Below are 12,019 nucleotides of genomic sequence, written 5' to 3'. Positions count from 1 at the left end.
GAGTTGAGTTGTCAGCCGTGATTACAACTCGATTTTGATTGTGATCTCTAACGTCATGAAGAAGAGTTCCATCACCGATCACGTGATGAGAGCAACCCGAATCAACAATCCATTGATTCTTCTTAACAACCTTATCGACAGTAAAACATTGCTTCCATTTGACTTCATCATCATCGTTGCTTGAACAAGCCACGTTTGCTTTTGTGACTTTAGAACGACAATATCTCTTGATGTGACCAACCTTCCCGTACTTGTAACATGTGGGAGGTTTCTTCTCATAGTTACTTTTGTAACTAGTTTGCTCTTCTTCTTTTTCTTTGCTAGAAGAACCTTTCTTAAAGTTCTTCCTTTTTGAAAACAATACCGCATCATTTTCAAATCCTTTAGCCATTTGCTTGGCCAAAGCTTCTTGATTAGAGAGTAAATTTTCTAATTCTTCAACCGAAGGTTGAGTAGCCCACCCCTGAATAGAGGTTATGAACGGAACGTACCCTTTCTTCAAACCGCGAATTAAATATTTTCGCAGCCGAGATTCACTGATTTTCTCATTTGTATCAATCTCTGAAATTTCAGAACAAAGATTTTTGACCCGTAAAAAATATTCAGAAACTGACATACCTTCTTGTCTTGAGATTGCTAACTTATTTTCCAAGAATTGCAACCGTGCGGTATTCTTCTTGCTAAAGAGTTTCTCAAGAGTATCCCAAACCTCATTTGGCGAGTTAAGATCACGAACGTGTTCTATGAACTCTTTGCTAATTGATGTCCTCAACGCAAAGAGAGCCTTCCCATACTTGATCTTCCATTTTCTTCGTGACTCGCCTTGCTCAAGAGTTTCTACGGGAATTATGGCATCACTTCCGGCCACAAGTTCTCATAGGTCTTGACCTTGGAGATAAGCTTCCATACACATCTTCCAATACTTGTAGTTGTTGCCTACAAGTCTTTCCATGTCGTTGATCATACCACCGTTGTTTACATTTGAAACTTCCATTTTTGATAGCAAGAATTTAGCTTTGTAACTTTGAGTATTTGCACACAAAGATTAATTTTAAAACCAAGCTCTAGATACCATAAAAACAACTAGATATCTTGCTTGAAATGTAAGTTTAGTAAACTAAAAGAATGAACAAGTGAAAGTAGAATGTGTTGGATTGATTTCCAAATGGTTACAACCCTTGTTTAAATATACATACAAGATTAAAGTAGAAACATAATGATCAAAGTTACCAACTAAAACAACGGATGTGAAGCAAGTTAACAACTAAATCACAATAGCAAACCAAATAAAATAAAATACATAAAAGTTGGCTAACAAACCAATTATAGAACAAATTAATCTAAAGAATTCAAACTCTCTTTTGACAATTTGGTGTAGCAACTTCACTTTGATTATTTGCAGTTTGCACTAACATTTTAACAAAACATAGATGGGTCAAGAAATCAAGAACGGGGATTTCTTCACATTCATCAATTGGCAATTTAATTCAACGGGTAGCAAATTAAAAGAAAACTCCTTTTGAACCAAAGATAAAAAGAAAGAGACGGTGGGAACCAAGGGGATGACTTATGAACTTCTACAAACCAAGGAATTTATTTTTTGGCATTGAGGAATTGGAACAATAATAAGGGTCAGGTGACTTGACTGAGCACTCGTTCACCAATTTTTGCCAATTTTCTATTCGTATTTTGATTCCAAATGTTACAGAAAAGAAAGCACAAGCTCAAACGTCATGTGTAGTACTCTCCAAACTCGTTCTTAATGATATCATTTGTTACCTTTTTTTTTTTTTTTTTTTTTTTTTTGTGTGTAAACATTATTTTATTTTATATTTTGTGACGTTAAAACTCTTGTTTTATGTTATAATGATAATGATGATTAATAGATTCTCTTTGATTATTAGATTAAACGGACAATATAGATAGGGACTATACAATGAACTTTTTTGAGTATGACATAATGATAAATGTAATTATTAAAAGTAAAACAACTACTGATATAATTTTACAAAATTTTACGTAAAATACATTTTAGGTGTTAATTATATTACGGGTCTCTGTGATTTATTCAAAATTATACCGGTAGTCCTTATCTTTTTAAAATTATATCGGTAGTCTCTGCAGTTTGATAAGTGCACGACGCTAGTCCTAAACCTAATGTCAATTAATAGTTAACGGAACAAATTAACTAGGGTAAGGTTTAGGATCGGCCATACATTTATTAAACTAGAAGGACTACTAGTATAATTTTAAAACAAAAAGAGCCATCAATTTATTTTGAGTTAACCACAAGGACCAATGGAGATGGGTTTATGTTTTGAGTTTGAGAACAATTGTTACAAGATCTTTGTTCAACGTTACGTAATTCTTTACGAACAATCTTTTGATCGGTTATTTATATTTGTTTTTTAAAGTTAACACCATTAACATCAAACTCAAAGTGGAGTATTTCACAAATTAAAATTCTCAATGACCTTAATCAACAAGATTGTTGCATTTTAATCAACAAGATCGTTGCATTTTAATCAACAAGATCGTTGCATTTTAAATCACATATATAAAATTGAAATATAGATATCAATAGGGGGCGTGTGTGTGAATAAAATTCACCCAAGCTCTTTAACGATAGATAAAAGGTAGATAAATTAGTACATATGGGATAGCTTTAAAACATACAACATAAGAAATAAGATCAATAAAGTCAATTGCATGTCACCATCATCATCTTGTTCGTTCGATATGTTGCAAGTCACCGTTATCTTGTTTGTCACCATCTTGTTCGTTCGATCGGTTGAAGGTCACCGCCATCTTGTTCGTTCAATCCGTTACAACTATAAATCCGTGAAGTAGCAGCTAGAATCTAGCGATAAAAGGACGTGGTTTCAGTTTGTGAATTTTGAGATCTATTTTCCAAACAATTAGTTACAATTAAATTTGGTTTCAACAAGATGAGTGAATTTTGACATCAGTAAGGGCCGATTTTATTCATTTGATTTTAATTTTAATTCTTTTGAAGATTGCGGATTTTGAAGTTTAATTGAAGATTTGAAGATATTAGGATTTTTGAGAATAAAAGGTTTGAGGCTGAAGATGTGGTTCCTTGATTTTTAAATTAGGGGTTTTTTTATATATACAAGTAGTCCATGTAATTTGATAAATGTACAGTGATGGTCCTAAACATAACTCAGTAAAAAAAATTTGTTAACTAATTAACTGGCGTTAGGTCTAGGACCAACGCCATGCCTTTATCAGACTACAGGGACTAGCAGTATAATTTTAAAAAGATAAGGATTAACGGTATAATTTTAGGTAAACCACATTAACAAATAATATAATTATAATTAACTCTACATTTTATAATTTTATAAGGATATATGGTCCATGGGTGTGTTTGACTCAACTAGCTGGAGCTGAAGATTGTAGCTGGAGCTGGAACTTATGGCTGGAGCTGGAGCTTATATTTTAAGCTAAAAGCTGGAGCTTATTTTTTATAAATGTTTGGTAAATTACCTTGAGCTGGAAGCTTATTTTGTGATAAATTTACTAATAAGGACAATAAAGTTAATGATAAATATTTTTTTTCGAAAATTGAAATTTAATAAAACCATCAAAAAATACAAGGGCATGGAATATCCATCACCCCAAGACAATACACAGACAAAACATACAATCAACCTTATACCTAGTACCAGATTTGTGAGGAAAACAAACACACCGATACAACACACAATTGCATCAATTTTTGATCTTCAGCTTATTCCCATTTAAGATCATTCCCCAATTACTCGCAGCCTTCTTTATAGCATTCGACCCTTTCACCAATAGGGTAGACAATTTCAAATGAATTCCCTCCTCAATATTGGAAATTAAATCTATTTCTTTTCTTCTCCTTCCTTTAAATACTCTGCAATTTCTTTCTTGCTAGATATGGTATACAACAGCAGCAATGGTGATTCTGTTAATAACATCCCAAATATGGCATCTGAAAGGGTAATTGGTAAGGATATTAACAATGCCCTGCAAATTCTCAGTAAGCCCTCTGAATAGAAGCTTCTTTTATTATTCAGACCAAACTCGTTTTGAATACTCACATTCAAAAAATAGATGCTTAATTGAATCTGCAACCTTACCACAATATTCACATTTGAAATTCTTGTTTGGGTACCATGTGATCAATTTGTCTTGAGTAGTAATTCTGTCTTAAGTAGCCAACCGCATGATAAAAGCATGTTTAGGGTTAGCATGTGGAAATCAGATAACATGATGCCAAGTCACCTTTAAGGTAACATATTTGAGGTCTTCTCACACTTGGCTAGTGTTATATGGCACAATTTTACCACTGTTTGTGACCCAATTAACCATCCCATCATTATCTTCTCTAACATGATCTTTGATCCTATCTCTCATTTTCAACTGATACTTCCTTCCCCAATTATCACTTTGTTTACATTCGATTTTCCAAATTGATTTACCTTTGAGCTTTACAAGATTCACCCAATTAAACCATAAAGAATCTTTCTTTTCAATCAATTTCCATAATTGTTTGATCAAAAGAACATCATTCCACTCCTTAAGAGATTTCAGACCTAAACCCCCTTGATTCTTAGGATTGTAGACAACTTCCCAAGCCACCTTAGCTCATCCTTTAGACTTATCACCTTGACACCATAAAAATCCTTTAAGGATTTTTTTAATATCATTCTCAACAGTTTGAGGAAGTTTATAAACCAAAGCTCAATAAATGTGCATAAAAGACAATACTGAAGCAATTAGTTGTAGCCTCCCAGCATATGAAAGATGTTTATTCTTCCAGTTATCAATTTTCTTCCTAATTTTATCAATAATTTCTTTGTAGTCAGCAATACCAAGTCTTTTTAGCTAAAAGAGGGACTCCAAGATATTTAACTGAAAGTTTTCCAACATTAAAGGGAAGAATTTGGGTAATTTGCTTTTGTAATCCAATATTCACACTTCCAAAGAACACATTTGTCTTATTCATATTAGGGAACAATCCAGAGACACTACTAAAATCCTCCAAAGCCTGCTTGATAACTTTGACAGAGTTTACGTCACCATGTAAGAAAACCAACAGATCATCAGCAAAGCACACATGGGTAAGTCTCATTTTTTTTGCATCCCACATGAAATTTAAGTGCAAGGTTGTGTGATGACCCGTCCAAATCCACTTGGATGAATACATCATTCATTGATTTCATAGTGAGGTTTTGACCTCTATATGATACGTTTTGTAAACATTGCATTCTTTTGAAAAGGCACACCATAAATGAATATATAAATCCTCAGTGAATCATGTTGGTGCTTATGGAACTCTTGCTAACTTCGCAAGGTACGAATGATGTTTTCCGGAAAGTTTCAAGTACATCGAAAATGAATAGTGTAAAATCAAACATGTATTTGAATAATACACTTGATTTATTATGAAATAGAATATATTAAGTCGAAGCAGAGATTATAGTTAACGATTGTTAAGCCATTAACAAAGGATGTACATCATAGCATATTAATAACATGAACTAACCGAGTAGTTAAGATTCACACGTAATAGCTTAGTACGAAAATATTTATTTTGATCTCAAAATTCACACACACACACACACACACATATATATATATATATATATATATATATATATATATATATATATATATATATATATATATATATATATATATATACATATATATATATATATAAAATATACATATAATTTCTTCAGAGGGAATGAGTTAATACTTCATAACTCGTTGATACAATATACGCGTTGTTGATTAGTGATGATGTTTGTGGTGATTATGGATCTGGCGGAGCTTGTGATGTTGTAGATGCTGCTGATGCTGACGATGCTGACGGTACTTGAAATGTCCCATTCATATTGATTATAAACGTTCCATATTAATTGATTTCGTCGCAAGTTTTTGACCTCTATATGAGATGTTTTTCAAAGACTGCATTCATTTTTAAAACAACCATAACCTTTATTTTATCTATAAAGGTTTAAAAAGCATTACGTAGATTATCAAATAATGATAATCTAAAATATACCGTTTACACACGACCATTACATAATGGTTTACAATAAGAATATATTACATCAAAAATAAGTTTCTTGTGACACCTCTGATTTTTTTTTATACGTGGCGGAAGCATTATCATTAATTAAACCATTACAATAATAAAAACATATTTAATTACATAACTAGTGTCACGTAACATTACAACCAAAATTAGTTTTAACGGAAAAGACACATCAGAGTTTCTTCATTGTCAAACATAACATCGCCATGCCCGTCTTCTCCCCAAAAGCATAATCTCTACAAAAGCTAATAACCTGCAGGGAGGAGAGGGAGGGGAATTAGCACGAAGCTAAGTGAGTACGACTAACCACAGGCAATAGTATACAGAACAGTTATACTAATCATGTCACATAGTCTAACACACAAACATCACCCAAGTGCCGTCTACAGAGACTCTGGCGGCTCGGCCAAACCATTAACCACCAGCTGATCGGACTGGGGCTTACCAGAAGTTCCTCCACCACCGTATGTATATACATAATCCACACGCGACGGACGCGTCATTCACATATATATACACCACGGCTGTCTAGGCTACCACAAAGGAACCCAACCCGCAGGTTGATCTCTCCTACCGAGGCTACCACACAATAGGGACGCACTGGGTTCCAGCAGACAAGCATCAACTAACATGCAGTCATCACAAGAACTAACTAACCACAACAATAAGTATATCTAACAAGCATGGCAATCATAATATAACATGCTTCTATATACTATATTCTCCAATTAGTCCCACTCACCAATTACCAGCAACCAGCTCAGATAATCTACTACTGAGCGGCTTCCTTATCTTTTTCACCTGAACATAAGGCAAATCAAGTTAGTTATTGTCCAATAACACCAAATAACACAATATATAAATTTTGTCAGAAAAATCTGTCCGCTAAAATTTTTCTGTTTAATACTTGGTAACGGCTAGAAATCAACACTTGGTAAAATTTTCACTGCCCAAGACACTCGGTCGACTGTCAGAGACAGTCGGCCGACTGTCTACACACACTCGGCCGATTGACAAGTCACTCGGTCGATGGTCCATCACAGACACACTCGGCCGTGGGTCTTACACACTTGGTCGATGGTCGAGTCGGTCGGTCGACTGTCTCGAGACACTCGGCCGACTGTGTCTGTCTGCAGAAGCTGAAGAACAAAGTGACGGGTTTCACCCAAATTCATCCAATTCTTGCTCTAAAGCTCGATTTCGACCTCAAAACTGACCAAATCGAAGACACTATACATCAAGAAACATAAACCCGCAAGAATTTGACACTAACAACACCAAATCAACCCATTTTGACCCAAATTTACACTTTTATGAAAACTAACACAAAAACTCCATTTTCTTGAAGATTAAAGTATGAAAAGCTATGATTCTTACCTTGTTAGATTCAGTAAATCACAAGGAACACAATGATATAAACGATTCGAGCTCTAAAACAAGGATTAGAAATTAGGGTTTGATGTAGGTGAGAAGATGAAGAACGGGTTGTTTTTGGGAAAAGTCTAGAAAATGCAAGAAGGGGATAGACATCAGTCTATTATTTGGGATTAAATCCCATACTGTGTAACTCACGGGTATTCACCAATTATCTGATATCTTTCGTACCTCATTTGGCAACCCAAACGAAGTCCAAATTAAATAAACAAATCTGTTCTGTGACCCTTGTCACAAACTGGTCCTAATCACATTATTTTTTAATAGTAAATATTAAATAAAAATAAAAGCATATAATAACGCAATACAAACTTAAGGGCAATCTAGTAATCTTACATCTAGGCCCGATTGAGGATGTTACATTTCTTGAATGCAGTTTTTACATAATATCATACAAGCATGGACTCCAAATCTTGTCCTTATTTTAGTATGCAACAGTGGAAGCTCTTAATAATCACCTGAGAATAAACATGCTTAAAACGTCAACAAAAATGTTGGTGAGTTATTGGTTTAACCTATATATTATCAAATCATAATAATAGACCACAAGATTTCATATTTCAATATACATCCCATACATAGAGATAAAAATCATTCATATGGTGAACACCTGATAACCGACATTAACAAGATGCATATAAGAATATCCCCTATCATTCCGTGAAATCCTTCGGACATGATAAAAACGAATTCGAAGTACTAAAGCATTCGGTACTTTGGATGGGGTTCGTTAGGCCCAATAGATCTATCTTTAGGATTCGCGTCAATTAGTAGATCGGTTTACTAATTCTTAGGCTACCAAGCAAAAGAGGCATATTCGGCTTCGATTATTCACCCATATAATGTAATTTCATTTGCTTGTGGCTATTTCGTAAAACATTTATAAAACTGCATGTATTCTCATCCCAAAATATTAGATTTTAAAAGTGGGACTATAAGTCACATTCACAGATTTTTACTTCGTCAGGAGTAAGACTTGGCCACTGGTCGATTCACGAACCTATAACAAATATATACATATATATATCAAAGTATGTTCAAAATATATTTACAACATTTTTAATACATTTTGATGTTTTAAGTTTATTAAGTCAGTTGTCTTCGTTAGTAACCTACAACTAGTTGTCCATAGTTATATGTACAGAAATAAATTGATATATATTATCTTGAATCAATCCACGACCCAGTATATACACGTCTCAGGCTAGATCACAACTCAAAGTATATATATTTTTGGAATCAACCTCAACCCTGTATAGCTAACTCAAACATTACTGCATATAGAGTGTCTATGGTTGTTCCAAATAATATATATACATGGGTCGATATGATATGTCAAAACATTTGCATACGTGTCTATGGTATCTCAAGATTACATAATATATTAGAATACATGTATAATACAATATAAGTTAGCTAGGATATGATTTGTATAGAATCGTTACAATATTTCCCGTAGCTACAACAATAAAAAAATATCCAATCTTGTTTTACCCATAACTTCTTCGTTTTAAATCCGTTTTGAGTGAATCAAATTGCTATGGTTTCATATTGAACTCTATTTTATGGATATAAACAGAAAAAGTATAGGTTTATAGATCAGAAATATAAGTTACAAGTCGTTTTTGTAAGAGGTAGTCATTTCAGTTGAAAGAACGACGTCTTGATGACCATTTCGAAAAACATACTTCCACTTTGAGTTTAACCATGATTTTTGGATATAGATTCATGTTCATAAGAAAAATCATTTTCCCAGAAGAACAACTTTTAAATCAAAGTTTATCATTGTTTTTAATTATCAAACCCAAAACAGCCCGCGGTGTTACTACGACGGCGTATGTCCGGTTTTACGGTGTTTTTCATGTTTCCAGGTTTTAAATCATTAAGTTAGCATATCATATAGATATAGAACATGTGTTTAGTTGATTTTAAAATCAATTTATAAGGATTAAATTTTGTTTGCGAACAAGTTTAGAATTAACTAAACTATGTTCTAGTGATTTCAAGTTTAAACCTTCGAATAAGGTAGTTTTATATATATAAATCGAATGATGTTATGAACATCATTACTACCTCAGGTTTTGTGGATAAACCTACTGGAAATGAGAAAAATAGATCTAGCTTCAAAGGATCCTTGGATGGCTTGAAAGTTCTTGAAGCAGAATCATGACACGAAAACAAGTTCAAGTAAGATTTCCACTCGAAATACGATTGTTATAGTTATAGAAATTGAATCAAAGTTTGAATATGAGTATTACCTTATATTAGAAAGATATCTTACTATAAATAAGAAAGATTTCTTGAGGTTAGATGATCACTTTACAAGATTGGAAGTAAGCTAGCAAACTTAGAAGTATTCTTGATTTTATGAAACTAGAACTTATAGAATTTATGAAGAACACTTAGAACTTGAATATAGAACTTGAGAGAGATCAATTAGATGAATAAAATTGAAGAATGAAAGTGTTTTTAGGTGTTTTTGGTCGTTGGTATATGGATTAGATATAAAGGATGTGTAATTTTGTTTACATGTAAATAAATCATGAATGATTACTAATATTTTTGTAATTTTATGAGATATTTCATGCTAGTTGCCTAACATGTTGGAAACACTTAATCATGTAAATAACAATTTCATTTAATATATATAAACATGGAAAAGTTCGTGTCACTACATATAACAACCCTCACATTTTCATACTTGAATTGACTAATTTGCCTATAGGGTTGTTATCCATACGTAATATATAATTAAATTCGACGTTGATCAAATATTTATTTTTAGTCGACACGTTCTGTTAACTAAAGTTTACACTAATTATATAAAATAACTTTAGTTAATATTAATGTGTATTATATTTAAAACTATATGTAACATAATTATTAATTAAATAATAAGTTATTTTAATCATTATATATATTTTTAGCTTATAAAAAAATAAAAATAAAAAGAAATAAGATTTTTTTTATAAATTAAATAATGAGCCCATGAATTTTGACTAAATATTTTCAAAAACAAAAACTTATTAAAAACATTTTTAACATGTTTTTATTATTTTGTCAAAATTGGCACCTTTATTTTATTATTTTTTTTTCTTTTCACCAACCATTTTTTACCTATAAATACATGGCTCCTCATTCATTTTTTCTTGCCAAACACAAAAACTTAAGTTATTCTCTCAAAACCTTGAAGAAAATTTGAGGTACTTTCTATTTTTATTAAAATTTTTCAATATTGTCATTTATATTTATATTTATTGTATATTCTTTGTAAAATTCGAAATTAATTATGTTTATATGTTATAATTAGTATTATAAGTGTTATGATGCATAAAAATAATTTTGATAATTTATGGAATATTATTTATAATTAAATACGAATTATGTAGTGTTTAAATGTAAAAACAATTTAAAATTCGTAATAAATACTTTTAACCAAAAATAAAATATATATAATTTTTTTTGAGTTTTTAAAACTTATATAGATCTGAAAAAAAATTATAAAAATAATTACTTGAGTCGAATTGGTATTTATTATATAATTAAACTCTATTATTATGTAATTCGAAGGTAAATTAAGAATAAATATAAAATAATAAAAAATATTTTTTTAAATATTTTTCTACAGGTTATTAGACTGATAGAAACTTATAAAAATTATAAAAATAATTATTTGGGTCTATTTAGTAATTATGTAGAATTAAAATTATTTTGTGAATACATTAAGGGTAAAAACAAAAATAAATACAAAAATATAATAAAAATGTTTTCTTAAATTTTTATACTAATCTATATGATTAACTAAGACTATAAAAATTATGTATGTAATTTTTAGATATTTAATTTATTATTTAGACATTTTTGAATAATGTTCGATTAATAAAACACTATTATTTTTGAAGTAATTTAGGTATTTATTTAAAGGTAATTATATTTAATATATATAAGACATACTAAGGTATAATAACTAAATATTAAATAATAATTAGGTTATATTATCACATATATAATTATTAAGTACATTAATAATTCGTTGTGTGTATACACCTAAAGTGAAGGTTAATCAAAGATAATGTATAATTCATGTGAACTTCATCGCTACTCACGGTCGTAAGTGAATGATGTCTAGGTTGCCATTTATAGGTAAGCTTGTGGATCTCGAATGCCATGACTTAGATTCTGGTCAAGAGTCCTTGGCCCCCGGTTACATCTGGTCATTCCTTACTTATTTTATAGCAACGAAGTTTGAGTAAAGTTGTACAACGTCTTGCTAAAGATTAACCCGAACTTTCTAAAATTGGAAAATTACTATAAGTGGAAACTTTCCATAAATAGTAACCTTCCGAGAATGGAAATTCTTTAGTGAACCATTACTATCAATATAGTACTATATACTATTGTCTGTTAGGCAATGTCTGATCATACGTTCTATCTCTAGGTTGAGATCTCGGTCACGTCCTTCCGTTCAATTCTTTCGTGGAATACTCT

General features: G+C 31.4%; 1 protein-coding gene across 1 annotated transcript; it reads right to left on the bottom strand.

Moving 5' to 3' along the window:
- Positions 1 to 4,302: 4,302 nt before the first annotated feature.
- Positions 4,303 to 5,125, bottom strand: LOC139863176 (uncharacterized). Its single transcript, XM_071851824.1, has 3 exons — positions 4,970 to 5,125; positions 4,762 to 4,878; positions 4,303 to 4,632 (listed from the first exon to the last, which is right to left on the bottom strand). Exons 1-3 carry the CDS (start codon positions 5,123 to 5,125, stop codon positions 4,303 to 4,305), a joined length of 603 nt encoding a protein of 200 aa, XP_071707925.1.
- Positions 5,126 to 12,019: the final 6,894 nt, after the last annotated feature.

Source organism: Rutidosis leptorrhynchoides, chromosome 8, assembly GCF_046630445.1.
Source record: "Rutidosis leptorrhynchoides isolate AG116_Rl617_1_P2 chromosome 8, CSIRO_AGI_Rlap_v1, whole genome shotgun sequence".
In the NCBI taxonomy this organism is placed as follows: domain Eukaryota; kingdom Viridiplantae; phylum Streptophyta; class Magnoliopsida; order Asterales; family Asteraceae; genus Rutidosis; species Rutidosis leptorrhynchoides.
This window is presented reverse-complemented; position numbering and strand designations above follow the sequence as displayed.

Excerpts from the sequence above, each read along its gene's own strand:
- LOC139863176 (XM_071851824.1), bottom strand. The coding sequence starts at position 5,125 with ATGAGACTTACCCATGTGTGCTTTGCTGATGATCTGTTGGTTTTCTTA. Across the intron at positions 4,879-4,969 it reads CAAATGTGTTCTTTGGAAGT|CTAAAAAGACTTGGTATTGC; the intron begins GTGAATATTGGA and ends TCCCTCTTTTAG. Across the intron at positions 4,633-4,761 it reads GGCTACAACTAATTGCTTCA|GTGGCTTGGGAAGTTGTCTA; the intron begins GTATTGTCTTTT and ends GGATGAGCTAAG.